Source organism: Parambassis ranga, chromosome 7, assembly GCF_900634625.1.
Source record: "Parambassis ranga chromosome 7, fParRan2.1, whole genome shotgun sequence".
NCBI lineage: Eukaryota > Metazoa > Chordata > Actinopteri > Ambassidae > Parambassis > Parambassis ranga.
This window is the reverse complement of record NC_041028.1, coordinates 16725057-16745784: the sequence shown is the minus strand read 5'-3', so window position 1 is coordinate 16745784 and position 20728 is coordinate 16725057. Positions and strand designations below refer to the sequence as shown.

At 39.9% G+C, this 20728-nt stretch overlaps 2 protein-coding genes across 2 annotated transcripts in view; both read right to left on the bottom strand.

Annotated features, from left to right (window-relative positions):
• The window catches only part of LOC114438033 (uncharacterized), a 143411-nt gene that overhangs the window by 26279 nt on the left and 96404 nt on the right, over positions 1–20728 (bottom strand). Inside the window, 7 exon segments of the mRNA XM_028409059.1 lie at positions 10349–10579; positions 10841–11071; positions 12159–12335; positions 12607–12783; positions 14134–14364; positions 15320–15496; positions 20335–20511. Coding sequence (XP_028264860.1) covers positions 10349–10579; positions 10841–11071; positions 12159–12335; positions 12607–12783; positions 14134–14364; positions 15320–15496; positions 20335–20511 — 1401 coding nt within the window.
• The window catches only part of LOC114438034 (protein NLRC3-like), a 58388-nt gene continuing 39417 nt past the window's right edge, over positions 1758–20728 (bottom strand). The window contains exon 12 of the mRNA XM_028409060.1: positions 1758–3777. Coding sequence (XP_028264861.1) covers positions 3251–3777 — 527 coding nt within the window. The 3' untranslated portion in view covers positions 1758–3250. The remainder of the gene's footprint in view (positions 3778–20728) is intronic.

Sequence of the window (20728 nt, the reverse complement as noted above, 5' to 3'; positions counted from 1 at the left end):
GTGAATTAGTAACAGCAGATCAATGGAACAGAATGAAAGAAGCAGAAAGAGAGTGAATGAAACAGGTCTGAGGTCTGTGATGTGACCAGAGTAGCACCCGTAGAACTACCGCACAGCTGCTGATGTGCAAATGGAACAGACAACAGGTGGAAATGAGGCAGTTATCAAGACAGCCCCTATAAAGGAGAGGTTCTGCAGGTGCTGACCACAGACCATTTCTCTGCTCTCATCCTTTCTGCCTGATGTTTGATCACTTTTGCATTTTGTCAGTGCTCTCAGCCCTAGAGGTAGCATGACCTACAACCCACACAAGCTGCTCAGGTAGTGCAGCTCATCCAGGATGGCACATCAACAGCAGCTGAAACTGATTCACAATCAGTGTTGCTTCCTAACTGGACAGGTTGATTTCACAGAAGTGTGACTGACTTGGAGTTACATTGCGTTGTTTAAGTGTTCCCTTTATTTATTTTAACAGTGTATATATACAATATTTGGGAATTCATGGACTTAAATTGTAGTTTCTGTGGTGTAAATGTTTACACATGGTGTCTTTGGATCTATTGGTGACGTACTTACTCTTTTCTCATCAGCTCAGTTCATACTAGGGCTGATGAGAAAAGAGATTAACTGATTAACATTAGACCACAAACACTGCATGCTGTCTGCTAGTTTTATCAGCTGAAGCACACAGTTAAAACAGGGATTTCGTCCTCTTCGAGAGGGAGACACTCACTAAAACAGCCTACATTGGGCAAACCATTTCCAAAACACAGTTTTGTTGTTGTAGCTTTGCAGCTACCGCTACCTGAGCTCTACGCTGTTACGTGCTGTCATGTGTATGCAGTTACAAGCACGACACTTGTGATGTACATAAGTACTGGTAGGTGCACTCATTCGATCTCTCTGTGAGGAGAGATGAGAGAGAGTAAAAAAAAAAAACATGTGGTTCGATGCCCACGACTAAACGCAGCTGCGTGAAAACTGGATTTACTGTATATTCGAGTATTGACAATATAGTAATTTTCTATATCCCCAATTACTATTAAACGACTATCACTATTTATTAACCGATGATTGATTGATTTTATATATTATGGATGGAACGGTTCACAAAATCCACAGTTCAGTTTGTATCACGGTTCTGAGGTCACGGTTTTCGGTTTGGTTCAGTTTACGTTGTTGAGAAATCATGGAGGGGTCTAGAATTTTCAGCATAGGTGCATTTCCCCTAAAAACAAAAATCCGGAAATCACATTGTATGATTTTATTTGAACAATTTATTTGTGAATTTCTGTGTCAATAGTATTTGATGTTCAATCAATAATCAATAATGTCTCTGTGCAAATATCCGCCGTTTCGGATTTTCCTTCAACAGTCTATAGGTGTCAGGCATTGCACATAGAGAGGAGGAGCGGGATAGGCTGCTGTCGGTGTGTGTGCAAAATTTTTAATGAAGTAGAAGCCATTTCCTGCATTCTGGTGGATGAGCTATTTTACCTACAGAAGTAAAAGGTTAACTCAACAACTATTACTGAGAGATTCAATAATAACTCCTGTAAAAACAAACTGTAAATGAAACAGTTTTATCAGCCTCATGGTGGCATTACACTAACAGATTATTAGAACGAAATATGTTTACATCTTTTTAACCTCTGTGCCACCATGACAAAAAACACATTTCTGTTTCACTGTATTCCCAATGAGACCATCAGCTGGACTGTCAGATTTTAGAGACAGACTTCACAAAACAGATCAGATTAAACAGATTAGAAACAGATTACCCCAACAAGATGCAAAAATGCTCCATAACAGGTAACTTCACCATGAATCTGTGTTGATCGGCACACACTTGCAGTTCAATTGAAGGTCCATTTACTATTATTTTGGACTTTTCTGTATAGCACCAGGTCATAACAGAAGTCATTTAGATCAGAATCAGAATTCTTTTATTTATCCCCGAAGGGGAAATTCAGGTTACCAGTAGCAACAACATAGGAACAGACAGCATAGCATGCATAAGTGTATAAACATAGGGTACTAAAAATAAAAAGTTCAATTAGTTTATGTACAGGATGGACTAGGTGCACGTATTTACTATATGTAATGTATAAATAAAATAATGTATAAATAAAATACATTACAAACAAGTACAAGGTATATGAAATGTACAGAGTAATTTACAGTGTCCAAATATAAAGTATATCAAGATGTGCAAATCTATATACAGTAAGTGTGGAGAGATTCAAATCCATGGTTCGGTTTATATTTATATAAGCATAAAATATATTTAAGAATCAGTTCAGTATTTCCCCTACCTTCAATCCCCATACCGTCAATTTTATTTCATTTTATTTTACATAACGTGCCAGATCATAACAGATGTCATTTTTTTAATATACAACAGGCAATACCTTGTTCTATTACTAAACAATCTAAATAGCTTTATGTTATTTATTTTATGTGCACAGAGGCATGTCATTTCTGAACAAAGCATAACTGGTTGTCAGGCCTCGTATCCTTCTCTTTAAGAAAGAACTGCACATGTCAAAAAGCTCCACTACAGAGTTACACGTTGGTAATCCTGAAGTTGAGAGTTGGCTGAGGAAAAAACTCATGCGTCTGCGTGAACATAGAACCGCAATTAATTGAAGGTGCACTATGGACGATAAAACGATCTGTCTGCTGTGGCAGATTGCCGACATGTTCAAATCCTTCACGATCTTTGATCACCAAATCGCACACCCCTAATATATATTTATGACAAAAGACGGGGGACTGGTACAAGTTTTAGGCCCAGCTAAATATGATATGCATTTTGGAGATATGCCACAATCTGAGCATACTGGAATCTGAGAATTTGTGTATGGAAAAAGTCTGGGATTTTAAATTTGAAAATGGGAACCCTGAGGTTAGAATACAGACAGTTCTTCTGATGTTTTCATTCTTCATACATGTCCAATCACGCTCAGGCTTTCACACTACAGATGTCACTACTTTCTGATGTCTCTCTTCATGGCTGTCTATACGTAATAGGTTTTACGTTTTTGTACAAACAAAAGAAAATTATTATGCAAAATTACTTAAAATACTTTGTGTATGTACTGTATACAAATGTGTGGGAAGGAAGACACTAGAAAATCGGTCTGCATTTCACAGCTTTACAACCACAGGATGCCATAGCTATGTTTCAATCAGTGATTCTAAAATTATGAAGCCATATACTGTTAATGTTTAAATGTCATGTACAGGCTTAGTTTATGTCACACAAGGTCACTGAGCCTTTCTTAAACCAGAATCCTGGGAAGACTGGCTCTGCGAACTCTGCATGAAATGTATGTAAGAGGCTCAGCTTTCCTGATGAGACACCGTAATAACTCAGAGTTCCACCTTCCCAATCCAGGAACACTGCTATCTTATTAAAAGGACATTGATTAATATGTTGTAATGTTTCCCCTTTTAGAATAGCCCTTTCATTTTTGGAGAAGACCACACTCCAGGAACTCTTATTGCATCCTAGACCACCACTACTGTCCCATTTTCTACCTAGACCTCCATAAGTCACAGCAATGCCAACTGCTCCTTTCCATTCCACCTCCCAGTAACAGAGACATTTCAGACCCTTATCACAAAGAACCTGAGACCTCAAAAACCTGTCCTCAGTTTGAAGTCGCTCTGGCTTCTCCTCCACCTTCTCCACAGTTTTGACTTTTCTGTTCCCATCAGACAGAACGAGCCTTTTGCCTGCTGTATTTTCATCAAACTTCAGATTAACACCATCTGAAAACACACACAATTATTCCTGGTGTAGTAGTAGTTTATCCTATTTTGACAATGAAATGAGGAAGATATCTATACTGAACACAATTTTTACTACTTTTTTTTTTTACTTCTTGTTAACCCCCTCTTCAATTTATAATAATGTAATTAATGTGAGTTCTGCTGGGCATTATAATTGTGTGGTGCTAATATTGCAACACAGGTTCATACCAAAAAGAGAAAAGACTTACACTTCTTCATGCCTGGTTTTAACCGATGCTCTCCACAACACTCAAAGCTGAAGAAAATAAAAATGTATACTTTTCAATACAGTGCAGTTGTTGGGGATTATTTTTCATACCGGTCACATAAAAGAACAAATTGGTAAATGGCCATATTGTCTATACTTTAAGCTACCTTAACAGCCTCCTGTTAAACCTCATATAATGACCAAGTCTTTTGTAGTGCTGTGAAGCATGTTCAAATGTTGTTCCTCCCTTCATGTGAGCTCCACCTTTAGCATCGTGTTTGCAATAAACCATCAAAGGAATTAATCTTCATTTGAAATTCATTTATATAAATTATATTTTGCCTTAGAGTAGCTATATTTTCAGTATGACCTGCTTTGTGAATACACACATGTAAACACACATCCTGACATTTGAACATACCATACTGTCTCCAGCTTCACATCTGGATCCTCAGCTATATCAGAGAGCATCTTCCTTCCTTTGTCTCCTGGGTGATTATAACTCAGATCCAGCTCTTTCAGCTGGGACTTCTTGTTGGATCTGAGAGCTGTGGCCAGGAAACAGCAGCCTTTCTCTGTCACTTGACAGCCTGCCAACCTGCAGACCACACAGTCAGAAATCAGTTTAATTCTGTAAATATATTGTTTAATGTTTTCATTTATATCATTCATTCTGACAGCTAACTGCCTTACAGCCTTACACAAAAAATACAACACAATGGTTTCCATGGACATCAGACTTCTCTTTGTAGCAGCTTTGATCAAATATATAAGTCTGTTTCTGAATGAGTTGTATGTTGTACACTGTAACATACATGTTAAGGAGACTTACCTGAGAATCTCCAGTTTACAGAGTGGACTCTGAAGTCCTTCAGCAAGTTGCTGCACACCAGAATCCAGCAGGTCATTATGACTCATGTCCAGCTCTGTGAGGTTTGATGATGGAGAGCTAAGGACTGAGGATGTCAGAGCGCTGCATGATTCTTCAGAGAGCTCACACCAAGCCAGCCTGTGAACATATGTGTTATCAGAAAGGCTGCCAGACAGATGTGTGAAGTCAGCAAGTCACTAGTGGATCATCACTGTGTTTGGCTTTTGGACAATGGGAAAAGGCAATGTAGTGATGGGTTAGGTTATTGTACTTGGACATCCATGTGAATTCATCCAGGGGTGCCAGATGACCCCCTCAGATATTTTTCAAACAATGATGTACATCTATCAATGTTATGTAGAAATTTGGAGTTGTAGGTCTGTAAGTGTAACCATTTGCAAAATACAGCCCTTTGAAATTTTCTTTTCCAAGTTTTTGGTTGGTTTTCGGCCAAGTTTAAGCCTTTACTTCATGGCCTCTGTTGCAAGTATGAATCTGGTATTTGGTATCTGGCTAACCTTTCCCATAGAATCAGAAAATGTAACAAATTTCAAATCTCAAGTAGTTTGGTCATGATAAATTCCTGAAGCTAGATGATTTAGCATACCATACACCTGTTATGTACGATCATAGGTCACTGTTGACCCATTTAACAAGAAGTCCTTTGTATACAGTAGGTGTATATGGTAGAGTGGTTGTCCAATAACTTGTCCACGGTTTGAGCCCCCACCCTGGCTACAGGTGGATGTGTCCTTTGACAAGACAATTAACCCTAAATGCTTGTGCTTGTGTGTGGAAGTGCTTTGAGTACAAGACAAATCCTATAAATACAGGCTATTTACCATTTATTGAAAGATACAAAAGTCATGTTTTGAAGAGAACTGATTCATGAAGGTACTTACAAAGTGGTTTTGGAGGATTTGACGACTGGTAACATTGCCAGAAGCAGCTTCTCTGATTTCAGATACTTCTTAAGATCAAACACATGGAGGTTCTCATCTGATGTCAACAGCACAAAAGTCAGAGCTGACCAGTGTGAGGAAGAGAACTGTTGAAACTCCTGTGTTCCTGACTTGAGCTTCATTTTGACTTCTTCAACAAGAGAGTGGTCATGCTCTCCATCATAGTCAAAACTGTACAAATAAAAAGAAATGTCCATTCTTCATTATAGCGCAATCACATTTTGACATTATTATTTGACATTTTGGTATTTCTTTAACGGTGAGGTAGTAGCCAGATATATCAGTCATTTCAACTGTTGTGATATGTGTTGTTGCTTCATGTACACAATCACAGAAGGTCCATTTTAGTATTACCAACTTCGTTTGAAATGACTTCCCAGTAGTGGAGCCAGTGATTTGCGATTCCCACTTCAATAAGATTTTGCCCTAGAGTAGCTATCATTTTATTATGACCTGCTGTACAAACACACACACATACACTTACACACATCCTGACATTTGAACATACCATACTGTCTCCAGCTTCATATCTGGATCATCAGCTATATCAGAGAGCATCTTCTTTCCTTTGTCTCCTGGGTGATTATAACTCAGATCCAGCTCTTTCAGCTGGGACTTCTTGTTGGATCTGAGAGCTGTGGCCAGGAAACAGCAGCCTTTCTCTGTCACCTGACAGCCTGCCAACCTGCAGACAACCCGTGATCAAGTTATTTGTGTTTCTTATGTTTCAACCTTATGCATTTTGTGTCCTTATAAATGGTTTTAAACAAATGGTTTTAATTTTGAATACATACAGTACATAGAGGCAAAGTATATGGAAGGCTGTCTGACTTATACAAGAAACAGAAATACATAGATATTGGAGTCAATGGATTATTTGCAACCCACCTCTGTTGGTGGGTTTTATGTTACATACTATAGCTTACCTGCTAATTGTTACGTAGACTTACCTGATAATCTCCAGATTACAGTGTGGAGTCTGAAGTCCTTCAGCAAGTTGCTGCACACCAGAATCCAGCAGGTCATTATGACTCAGGTCCAGCTCTGTGAGGTTGGAGGATGGAGAGCTAAGGACTGAGGATGTCAGAGCGCTGCATGATTCTCCAGAGAGCTCACACCAAGTCAGCCTGTGAACATATCTGTTATCAGAAAGGCTGCCAGACAGATGTCAGAACAAGAAGACTCAAGGTTCTCATAAGCATAAAAAGTTAGCAAGCCACAAGTGGATCAGTCACTATATAGCTTTTGGTCAATGGCAAGAGGGTATACGCTGAGGGATCATGTTGATGTTTTTGCACTTGTGTTTTTTTGAAATGGGAAAATGAGGAAAAAAAGCTGTGTCACGCAGAGCAGCTTTGCTGTGCTTTGGGGCCGGTTCTAGGCAGGGGAAAGAGGGAGCAGTGCCCCATCAAATAAATGTCTTGCCCCTTCAAATAAAATTTTTAGAAGTTGAGAAACAACATGTTAACATACTCCCAAAATATATATATTACGAGTTGACAAAATCCCCATCGGTAGTGGAAAAAAAACGTCAAGAAGGGGCACTGTTTATTAGCTTTCCCTCGTGTCTGTCCTTCCGCTGTGTGTATTCACAGGCTGCACACACACACCCTGAGCCCTGAGTAAACATCCAATCAGCGTCTGTATGCAAATGAGTCAACAAGTAGTCTAGCGGTGTAGTGTCAGGTTTCAGTGTGGTTATTGAGAGGGAAGACTTTAAAGAAGCTGCAGCGTTACAGCACAGAGACGTGTCCACGTCTGTTGAATGTGACAGATTGGAGACAAATGGCCGCTGTCTGACAGACCCCTACGTAAAGCCCCGCCCCAGACTGTAGTTCTACACCATTTTGTTTCATATAATCACAGCAGTTTTTACAAAGCTAGCTTACTTACTTTCCACTCCAGCTTTCAGCAGGACAGTCACTGACAGACAGACAATGCAATGCATCAGTTTTTCAGAGCTTTTAAAAAGTGTGCTGCTGCTACCAGTACTAACAGTGGCAGCAATGATACTGCTAGTACATCAGAGACTATTACTACTAGTAGTAGTACTGCTTCAGCATCAGCAACCACTGCTTCTCCTGTCCTTTCCCCAACAAGCACTGTCCCCAAACTGCCTGCTCAGCTACCCAGTGACTTAAATAGCAATGCACCATCTCAGCCAGTACTGGGTAGCTACCCAAAGCATGCATTTGGTACAACATTAAGATCATTTAATCCTGCCTGGTACCGCACACGACCATGGCTAGTATATTGTGTTGAGCGAGATGTCTGCTTCTCACTCAAGCAGGATATGTTGACTCCCTGTTGGTTAGTAAAACACAACTTGAAAAAAACATTACTATGTCAAGAGTGTGGGCAGTGCTGTTAAGTTTCTCTGTGTGAATGAGCTGTGGCTCTGTGGGACTGCAGAAACCCTGAGGTCGGACGAAGCAGGTAATGATGACATCGCTTCAGGTCTCTTTCTAAAACTAATGGAGTATACCTTAGAGAAGGATGAGAAGCTTGCAAACATTGCTAGTATCCCAAAGAATGCAAAATACATATCTAAGGATATCCGAAATTAAATTATTGAAACACTGGCAGACATGGTGCTTAGAGAGATCAGGAAAAAATATGAAAATGCTGATTCTGTATGGTTCTTCCTCAAAAGTGATGGGACCAGGGACAGGTCCAATGTGGAAAATTTGTCTGTGATGATTCGCTTTGTCAGCAATTCTGTGCCAGAGGAGCATCTTATTGGGTTGCTTGACAGTACATCACCTCTAAGATATTGACACACCTTTCTGATGCTGGCTACAGTGCTGACAACATACTTAGCTACTAGTGTAACATACTAGTGTTATGATGGGGCTTCTGTGATGAGTGGGGTAAGGGGTGGTGTACAAGCTCTGCTGCAAAATAAGCTTTCTAGATATGTTCCATATATCCATTGCTACAACCATCAACTGCACCTAGTAGTTGTGCATGCGATGCAAAGTGAACCATGTGCAAAAATATTTTTTGACCTCTCTAGTTCACTTTACAAGTTTTTTCAGCACCATCATGTGTCTGAGAAATATGATGCACCTCATCTTAAAAGGCTGCTTGAAATCCGATGGACAAACCACTATGAGGTGACAAGGTGCATTGTTGAAAATCAAGACCATATTCTCAGTATCCTATCTGAGATGACAGAGGATGATGATGCTGCAGTTGACCTGTGCACTGAGGCATCAGGCCTGCTATGTCAAATTAGGAGACATCACTTCTTTGAGACTGGAGAGTTTTTAGTGCAGGCGCTTAGTGTCTTGAAACCAGCAAATGCAATTCTACAGTCCCAGTCTGTGGACTATGTGCAGTGCTTCTGAGGATGTTGGTGCAGCACTGGAGTCCCTAAAAAACATTCGTAAGGAATATTGGGCAGAGTTATCTCAAGCAGCTGCTGAAGATGATTCACATCTTCCAAAGAGAAGGAGAACAATGAGCAAACACCTTGGTCAAGGTGTTGTGCTCTCAACTGTGGGCCATATCGACTCTGATAATCCTACCCTTAATCCCCATCAGTCTCTGAAAAGATCTCTACTCAACATCCTTGACAGGGCTATTTCAGAATAAGAGACTAGATTTTCACAGAGGAATGTTGACCTGATGAAAGCCATATCTAGTCTTGTACCCAAATCTAGTGCATTTCTAGATTCAACTCAGTTGCAGCCTGCAGTCACAGGGTTCTAATTCCCTATTGTCATGTCACACAAAAGAAAGCAGAATTTGGTGATCTTGGCCCATGAGAAGTCCATAACAAATAACTTGGACATGGATGAATTTGTGAAAGTTTTTGCAAAGGGAAATAGGAGACTGTTGTTGTAGAGTAGAGTGGACAGAAAAGAGGAGTAGAGTGCTTTCAAAAAATAAAAAACAAATAAAAATAAAAAGATAAAACATAAATGATCTGTTCTATAGCATATCTGCTGTGCTTTATGTATATAAGACTACCTTTCAGTTTTGTAAATATCCTAGTTATAGTGTGTTAAGTCCTACTTTAGATTAAACCTTTTTTGAGAATTAGACCATCCAAATAAATGTTCTGTTGTTGACTGATAAAATCTGGATTAAGGATATTTTATTTTGTTTTATTTATTTAATTTTTATTTTTCAGTTTCCCCCCTGAGGGATTGCCACCTTATAGTGGTCAGGGGGTTTGTGTGCCTCAGTGACCTTAAGAGCTATACCAGCAGAAGCTTAGTCTTCAGGTGGGACACCCAAGTTGGACAGGTATGAAGGTAGAGGCCTGACAAAGTGCAATCCACTTCTCCGGGCTGGCTTTGAACACAGCTAACAACCCAATTCAGTAAGGAAAATGCTGTCACTATAAGACCAGAGAAATAAAACCTGCTTTAACATGAAGTGTACACATGATGCCCCCTTCATATTTCTGACTGCCCCCTCATACATGCCTGTCTAGAACCTCCCCTGCTGTGCTTTTACCTCCACAATTCTCAAATTCAGTGGTAGTTCACTGGTACTTACAAAGTGGCTTTGGAGAATTTGACGACTGGTAACATTGCCAGAAGCAGCTTCTCTGATTTCAGATACTTCTTAAGATCAAACACATGGAGGTTCTCAGCTGATGTCAACAGCACAAAAGTCAGAGCTGACCAGTGTGAGGGAGAGAAATGGTCAAAGTCCTGTGTTCCTGACTGGAGGCACTTGTTGACTTCTTCAACAAGAGAGTGGTCATGCTCTCCGTCATAGTCAAAACTGTGGAAAACAAATATTTATTCCTCAACAGTGCAATCACTAAATTTAACATTGTTATCTGTACACATAAATTCTAACTTTTTAATGGTGGCTAGTGGCTAAATATATCTTGTTGACATAACAACTGTGAGAGACATTAGACTCAATGTCTGTGTTTTTAGATTGTTGTTATTATTATTATTATTAGTAGTAGTAGTTTTAGGCTGGGAAAGAATGGACAAATGTGGGCAGATACACAAGATGATTCATCAAGGTACTTACAAAGTGGTTTTGGAGGCTTTGACGACTGGTAACATTGCCAGAAGCAGCTTCTCTAATTTCAGATACTTCTTAAGATCAAACACATGGAGGTTCTCATCTGATTTCAACAGCACAAATGTCAGAGCTGACCAGTGTGAGGGAGAGAACTGTTCAAACTCCTGTGTTCCTGACTGGAGGCACTTTTTGACATCTTCAACAGGCAGGTGGACATGCTCTCCATCATAGTCAAAACTGTACAAAATAAAAAGAAATTCATCCATAGATACACCTCATATAATGGCCAAATGTCTAGTAGTAGACCTTCCTACTGCTATTACACATGATTTTGAATGTTGTTGCTTAAATTAACAGCTTCATCTTTAGCACGATAGCTAACAGTCAGCCATTGAATTACTTTATAATAGGGATGCACCGAAATGAAAATTCTTGGCAGAAACCGAAAACTGAAAATGAGGAATCCAAAGCCGAAAGCCAAAACACCGAAACAAAACATATTATTCCAATTATTAGTACCATTGCATTTATGGCTATAACTGTGTACTAACCTCAAATGCACAACTTAATATTAATGTTTCAAAGAATAAAGCAATTACAAAATTATGAAAATATTTATTTAGCAAATTCAAGCAATGTACAATATAAAATAAAAACAAAAACTTAGCTTAACCCCACTCATGTGTACATCTTATTTAAACAGGGTCAGTGCATAAATAAACAATGTGTCAAATTAAAAAAATGTAGTCACATAAATAGTAAATCAGAACAGAACAGAACAGTAAATCTACGCATCCACCTGGCCTGGATCATGTCTCGTGCACGCTGCTTTATTCAACATCCAAGTATAATCTTTATAATGTGGACCAATACCATAGATTTCAGTGAAACGCGTGCTGATGGACTACGAGTGTACTTTTTAATGTTTTCACTCTGCGATCTGTCTCAACCTCTTTGCTTAGAAGATGCTTTAGTGCTGCATTTAAAAGAATAACGTCAGCAATAATAACGTAGATGCATCAGAGGAGCCGATCTCTTTAGTTAGCTGCTCAAATGGAGCAAGAAAAGACTACGCAGACATGCTGGAGCGTCCAGACAAGCCCATGCTGGTTGCATCATCACAACATCCTGTTTCGGCCGTGTTGTTTTGGTGATAAAAGTGTTTTGGCCGAAAATGCACTTTTGGGCCATTTTCGGTGCATCCCTACTTTGTAAACTTTCCACCAATGATTTCCACTTCAGTTAGATTTTTCCTTGGAGTAATGTAGATACAGTTTTACTAAAGACCTTGCAAAAACACATATATCCTGTCATTTGAACATACCATACTGTCTCCAGCTTCATATCTGGATCATCAGCTATATCAGAGAGCATCTTCTTTCCTTTGTCTCCTGGGTGATTATAACTCAGATCCAGCTCTTTCAGCTGGGACTTCTTGTTGGTTCTGAGAGCTCTGGCCAGGAAACAGCAGCCTTTCTCTGTCACCTGACAGCCTGCCAACCTGCAGACCACACACAGACAGAAGTTATTGTGGTTTTTTTTGCCAGAACAATGGTGTCTTGCATTTTCGAAAATGTACAGTATATAGTGGGAATTTATAGCTGACTAGCTGCCTGACGTACTCAGCAAACAGATACACGAGTGAGATAATGATTTTCAGACTGGACTGTTTATCACAACTTTGGTCAAATAGCAGTCCACATTTGTTGCTCTGTAGTGATAGTGATGTAAATCATATACATACACAACATGTACAAGGTATGAAGCCTTACTTTAGAATCTCTAGTTTACAATGTGGACTCTTAAGTCCTTCAGCAAGTTGCTGCACACCAGAATCCAGCAGGTCATTATGACTCAGGTCCAGCTCTGTGAGATTTGAGGATGGAGAGCTAAGGACTGAGGATGTCAGAGCGCTGCATGATTCTCCAGAGAGCTCACACCAAGTCAGCCTGTGAACATATCTGTTATCAGAAAGGCTGCCAGACAGATGTGTGGAAAAGTCAGCAAGTCACTAATGGATCATCACTGTGACTGGCATACTTACAAAGTGGTTTTGGAGGCTTTGACGACTGGTAACATTGCCAGAAGCAGCTTCTCTGATTTCAGATACTTTTAAGATCAGAGACATCAAACTTCTCATCTGTTGTCAACAGCACAAAAGTCAGAGCTGACCAGTACAAAGGAAAAAACTTTTCAAACTCCTGCGTTCTTGACTGGAGCTGCATTTTGACTTCTTCAACAAGAGAGTGGTCGTACTCTCCATTATAGTCAAAACTGTACAAAACAAAAAAGAGTGTTTATTGTTTAATACAGTGCAGTTGTAGTATTGTTATATTGTTTTCTTTACTGGGTGAGGCAGTAGAACAAAGCGATACATTGTGAAATTTATATTTGCTGCAACTAGCTTTATACCATGTAGTGTGTAATGTACACTGGGTAAATCTCTAGTAGTAGTTATTTCCACTGCTTTGACACAAGATAAATAAGGTAATGAATGAATAATGAATAATCCTTGGTGTAGTAACATCAGATAGTCAAAGAAGCCACTAAGGTTGGGCACATCAGATTTTCACTTCTGTGTGGAATCAACACTGAAATACTGCAGATCTCTACACATTGGCTTGATGCGGACCTTCAAACAATTGTAACTATGCGTCAAGGCAACGCAGACTTCAAGCACTGTGATTGATTGGATTGGTAGCAACAGACTTTGCATTACTGCACTACCCTTTTGCAAAACTTGTTGTTGACTTTGGACATGACACATTGAAAAAAGTGAGGAAATTTGATCATTCGTTCAACTCTTCACCACATTACAAAGATGGGGCCTCTGTTGTAGTACACCATTGATTTGACGCAGAAGTTTAAATCATTATGTCCATCTCAAACGTTCATCAAAATAACAAAAATCACATGGTCAGAAAACTTTCTGGCATGAAACCCATGCAGCCTTCCAACCCAACTGATAAACACACCTGTGTGTCTTACCTGGCCTAAACATATTCTTATCCACCCATAAATAAACAGAATGGCTGATCACATCAAAATTCTAAATGACAGATATTATAACTTGATGACTTTGTACTCACACATGTGACATAAATAACAATGTAAATGGGAAGGAATACATATGAATCTCAAACTAAATTATGCTCAATTCCTAATTTGGCATCTAGACTTGAATTGCCTCTTAACAAATGATAGGTCACTATTGGCCTGTTTAACTAGAAATACTTTGCGTGCAGTGCATTCATACTAAAAACGTGTTTTAAATCAAAATGATTCATGAAGGTACTTACAAAGTGGTTTTGGAGGCTTTGACGACTGGTAACATTGCCAGAAGCAGCTTCTCTGATTTCAGATACTTCTTAAGATCAAACACATAGAGCTTCTCATCTGATGTCAACAGCACAAAAGTCAGAGCTGACCAGTGTGAGGGAGAGAACTGTTCAAACTCCTGTGTTCCTGACTGCAGCTCCATTTTGACTTCTTCAACAAGAGAGTGGTCATGCTCTCCATCATAGTCAAAACTGTAAATAAAAAGAAAAGTTTATACTTCAACACAGTGCACAAAGGGGTACATTGTTAACATTATCAGGGTTCCAGACTGCAGCCAAATGCTTGAATTATGCCATCAAATCAGGAGACAGAGCAAGTAAATTGCTGACCTACTTGAACATGTGCGTCTAAATAAATTTTAGGCAGTGTGCGAGTATATTCCACACCCGTTTGCCCACAGCCGATTAGTAGCCTACATTTGTTTTGTGGTAGTGGAAGGGGCACACACACAGGTTAGACGTTTCACTATTGAACATCGACAGAAACAGCACTTTAGCTGAACATGTCTGAAGTGGAAGAGAAGGAAGATTTGTTGCCACTATTCAAGATTTCATGGTTTTGCTTGTTTGCACAATTATTCAGTTCTTTCTCCATACCCTGTCTTGTGGGTTACAGCCAGATACTGGCCTCCTAAAGGACTAGGCATGTCCTGACTCAACTATGGGGAAAAAAAGAGAGGAAAAAAGAGAAAAAGATCTGGCTGCATGAAGGTTTCTGGCTTCACCGTGCTATATTTATATATTATATATTATATTTATATAGTAACAAGACGGCGGCGCAGACATGTGCAGTGGCTTCTCTCTCTCCCGATTCTGTTGTTTTCGTGTTCTATGTTCTAACTCCTGCTTTTATTATCAGATTACTCAAGATACTCAGATTACTTGTTCGGCAGCTCTTGCAGCCTGTTCTTGATGCATGGTCACGGCATAACTTTTTTTTCAGTGGTGTGCAAGAACAATTGTGTGATTGGTCGGAATTTAGTTTGGTGTGATGAATGTAGTGAAGTGCAAGAGCCTCTTCAGGTGCGCAGAAAACACTGTACACAGACTTGGAAGGATGATGAACAGTTTAGATGAGCAGCTAGGTTCAGTGTGACCTGCTCTGTGAATACACAAATGTAACACACATCCTGACATTTGAACATACCATACTGTCTCCAGCTTCATATCTGGATCCTCAGCTATATCAGAGAGCATCTTCTTTCCTTTGTCTCCTGGGTGATTATAACTCAGATCCAGCTCTTTCAGCTGGGACTTCTTGTTGGATCTGAGAGCTCTGGCCAGGAAACAGCAGCCTTTCTCTGTCACCTGACAGCCTGCCAACCTGCAGACCACAAACACCGCAAGACATAATTATGTATTATTGTTTTTTTTACATAAAGAATATTCAGAAGTTTCTGAATATGTACAGTACATACTGGTAAAATATACCTGGCTAGCTGCCTTGTTGTATATAGCAAACAGCTACATGAGTGACACAATGACTAATTGTGTGTCATTTAGGGTGTCACTATTGATTATTTTTTTCATTGATGCATTGAATTATTTTGTTAGATTAATCGACTAATCTAAAGATTATTCAATTAATGTAATGATTTTATGTTACTCATTTAGTTTGTGATTAAAGCACAATTTCTACATACGCAAATTGTGTTTCCCATTAAACAAATGGTGCCAATAATGAAAAGGCATACATACATAAAAACAAGTCCACAACAAAGATATCAGGGTATCATTCAGTTTATTAACGGTAATAACATCCAAAATTAATTCAGCCTAAAACCACAAAGTTTATTTGGTTTCTCATGTTCTTTGTCTCCTGGGTGAAATTTCGACATGCCTTGCAGTAGAAGTTGCCATTATTGTTTACAATATTACAATGCATTCATGCATAATGTGTGTATTGGAATATTTATGTACGTATATTTACACTGACCTGTCTGCAGCTCTACAGACAGGTCAGGTGTGTGATAACTTATATCAAATGTGAAATGTTGATGAAGTTATGCTGATTGTTCATCATCATATTGTTATAGATGACCAACATCACTATGGAGAGCCACAATTGTGATGCCATGCTCCCTCCTTTCAGACACAGACTAATTTGTAATTAACCTTAAAACTTTTTTTTATTCTTCGGTTTTGTGAGTTAAAAGCATGGCCGAAAAGTGATGCAATCACGCAATGTACAGTGATGCTGTGACCTGGTGCGAATTAGCATGTTGGCGGTGTGGACATATTTCAAAGTGCAGGAGAGCGATAACAGAATTGCAGTTTGCAATGAACATTCCGCCAAATTATCTAGAGTGGTTCCTCCACACGGAGCTTAAGGGCTACTACACAAACAGCATGCCGAGTGTGAGAGAAAGAGACAGCTGCCGCAGCTAAAAGGAAAGCTAATCACAGGAGGCCCACTCTGTCTGTGTCCGATGTCTTTGAAAAGAAAAAGTTTGCAAAGGACAGTGGCAAAGCAAATGGAACCACAAAGAAGATAATGAAGTACATGGCTTTGGATGGTCAAATGTTTAGTGTTGTGGAGGACATTGGCTTTGACATTGGTGTGGAGCACATAGACCCTGTTACGCAATAGCTAGCAGACAGTATTTGTCGGATGTGTGCAGAGGATCTGCACTGTATTTTATTTTTTGAAAAGGAAAGGCTGCCGTAATATTTAACAAATGTGTGGAATATTAAATAAAACTCTACTTTTTTAAAAAAACGTGGCTAAAATGTATTCTAGACTATTTATGCAATATTAAGAAAACAGTGAAAAACATGATATTTGGTATTCGGTACTATTCGGTATTCGGCACAAATTTTCACTTCGGTGCATTGATGTCATTGTTGTCTTTTTTACATCTCACAATATATTCAATGTTCATAAAATAGCTACAATTACTAAATTATTATAGGCCTATTGTATTGGGAAATCTTACCCTGCTTTACCCTTCCACTCTGAGAACAGCTGCTGCTTCTCTCCCTGCCTTTTCCTTTCTGATGTTTTCTGATGTTGATGTTATAAAAAGCATGTTCTATCATATAAAATGCCGTTTCTCTACTTTTCAAACGGAATCTCTCCTCGTACATGGCTGTGGCTGTTTCTCTGGCAGTAGTGATGTTAAATCAGCGAGAGTTCAGTCTGACAGTGTTTTATTTTGAAAATCCACCGGAAACTCTTTTATTCTGGTGCCCAACTTCCTGTCTGCTCGATGTAGTTGGTGCAAATAGACGCGTGTTGGGTGCGACCATTGACAGTAAAAACTATGGACAGAGCTTCCATGACGTCACCCGTTTGTTTCTGAAGAGACGTTCTGAGGCTCGGTGGGAGGTTCCGGGACGTGATGACCGCCGCCATGTTGACAGCGTCATGTCCGCCAATACTCCAAATATGGACAAAGAGGGGGAGCACGAGCGGGGTTTAGGGGGGCGGGCGATTGTGGGAGCAGGAAACTCACGCTGTGATACGTCAACTGTCTGTCACTCAAGTGGCAACGCCTATAATTATGCGTAATTTTAAGTCCGAGAAACAAGTGAGTTGTAAAAAAATATACGGATAAAATAAACGGATATCTGAGAGAGTGAAAAAGGCAGAGGACTTTACTTGTACAGCACAGACACTCTCTGTCAGCAGGCTGTATGCATAAGCATGTTTAGTCATGTAGAATTGTGTCAAAGTGTTGAACCAGTGTTGTGCACCTTCAGAGCCCTCTGTGTTGCTGTAACCAACGTCCAAGCCTTACGGCAGTGTGTGATGCACTGTGATGACAGCTGACAATGGTCTGCTCAGAACATCATGTAAACATTACACAATAAGTTAAAAAATGAGAAATACCTGTTGATTTTGTATGATTTACTCTGTTTAGCTGGTGGGCTAAAAATAACACATTAGGACAGATGCCGTGGGTCATATAAAATCTGATGGCCAGTGGCCGGACTTTGAAGCTACATCCAATCCAATCTGTAGATTCAAGATTCAAAGCGTGTATTGTCATATGCAAAGCATAGAAACTGGTTTCCCTGTACAATGAAATTCTTACTTTGCTGCTCACACTGAATGTCAAAATAGAATAATTTCAATAGCAAAAAGATGCAAATAAGCACACAAAATATAAACTATGGAAGTAAATGAAGCTATATATACATATAAATGTGCATGTGTGCTACATCAGCTGTTGTGCAAATTGAGCTGTGCAAAAAGGAGGTCAGGCGGTAAACAATTGTACATGTGCAGTTATTAAGGTGCATAAACAAATAAATAGATAAACAGTATTGCAGTTACTGTTACTGCATGTAAACATGTCAGCATGTAAACAGTCGGTGTGTAAACATGTCAGTGTATAAACAGTCAGTGTGTATGTGCGGGGTAGAGTCCATTGTTACAGACTCCTGTCAGCTGTTGAGGAGTCTGATGGCAGAGGAGAAGAAATAGTTCCTGAGTCTGCTGGTCCTGCACTTCGCACTCCTGTACCTCCGGCCCAAGGGGAGGAGAGTGAACAGACCTTGTTGGGGGTGGGTGGGGTCCTTGATGATTGAGGCAGCTCTCCTGTTGACTCTGCGCGGGTAGATGCTCTGCAGAGAGGGCAGAGAATGATCTGGTGATCTTAGATGCAGTCTTCACCACTCTCTGAAGCGGTCCATGGCGTTAGAGCTGCCCTACCACGCAGTGATGCAGCTGGTCAGGAGGGACTCAACGACGCAGCTGTAAAAGCTGCTGAGGATCTTTGGTGACATGCCGAACTTCCTCAGCCTCCTCATGGAGGTATGTAAACAACGACCAGAAACACAGATGTAAACTCCCTTGGTAGGTAATAGCGTCACTTTAGTATTACAATCTGTAGCACTGTGTTACAAAACAAATTTATGCAGCTTTTCATGAAGTTATGCAAAGGGTGCTAGAGCACCCGCCCCTTTACCTTTGATTTCCAAAGTGCCCTTTTGTCAAAGTAAATTTATTTTGTTATTGTGTGTGACAGTCAGTCTGTGTGGTCCAAAATAATAGTAAATGGACCGATATAATAATAACTTAGATCTACGTTGGTCGGCCACTTGATCCACAATGTGCCCTCTCTGCCCTGACGTCGTGCCCTGTAGCTGAGCGCTGCTAAGCTGGGAGATGGTTGGCCACTGCTGGTCGTGACACCAAGGGAGTAAACCGCTGGTCCGGTGAGCAGGTTCTGCAGTGGCGGTTTGTTTGTGCACGGTGTAGTTTTCCAGGATGACCGACGAAGTGAAGTGAGCCATGAGCGTCCAGTGCGACGTCTGACTGCACACACCTCTAACAAGTTACAGCCGCGAGTTAACCAGACAACCGACAGCACTGCACATTCACAGCTGTAGCAATTAGCGACCTATCAGCCAATCAGAAAATAGAACTTCTTGTTACCAGGTGCGGTCTGAGATTCAGCTGCAAGCACACTGCGCAGCAGATGCTATGGCATATAGGGCAAGCCAGGAGTGAGAGACAGGGAGCAGGTTTACTTCTATATTGATCCCTCCCTTTGTGTTTCAGTCACTTCATTTGAACTGCTTGTGTGTGCTGATCGACACAAGCAGACAAATCAGCACAGATTCATGGTGAACTAAGTTACCTGTTGTGGAGCATTTTTAAAGCTTTTTTGGAGGCTTTGAGTAATCTGTTTCTAATCTCTTTAATCTGATCTGTTCTGTGAAGTCTCTAAAATCTGACAGTCCAGCTGATGGTCTAATTGGTAATACAGTGAAACAGAAATGTAGTTTTTGTGGTTAGGCCGATAGTCATGGTGGCACAGAGGTAGAAAGTAACAGATGTAAACCTGTTTTGTTATAATAATCTTGGTTGACAGCACTGTTTTCTTTTCAGTTTGTTTTGTATTTGTCATCATTGCTTAAAATAAATAAGGAGTTATTATTGAATCTCTCAGTAATAGTTGTTGAGTTAACCCTTTACTTCTGTCTGTAAAATAGGTGTTGAAATACACCAGAATGCAGGAAATGGCTTCTACTTCATTAAAAATTAAAATTTTGTACAGCTTATAAATTCAATTTAACACATTTTCTTTATACATCCTAAATGGTGTTTCAAATTCATGCTCCATGTGCCCTATTTTCACTTTGAGCACCTGCATGTCCAATGGTCTTTGCACGCCCCTGTTAAGAAACATGATAAATTAAACGGTGACTTACTTGAGAATTTCCAGTTTACAGAGTGGACTCTGAAGCCCTTCAGCAAGTTGCTGCACACCAGAATCCAGCAGGTTATTATGACTCAGGTCCAGCTCTGTGAGGTTGGAGGATGGAGAGCTAAGGACTGAGGATGTCAGAGCGCTGCATGATTCTTCAGAGAGCTCACACCAACTCAGCCTGTGAGAATATCTGTTATCAGAAAGGCTGCCAGACAGATGTGTGGAAAAATCAGCAAGTCACTAGTGGATCATCACTGTGTTTGGCTTTTGGGCAATGACAAGATGGAATTTTCAAAAGGCTGCAGATATTCATAATAACTTTTATGTGCTTTTATCACTCCAAAATCTAGGGTTAGGTAGTAAATGTATGTTCTTTGGCAGTGTGATGGAAAGGT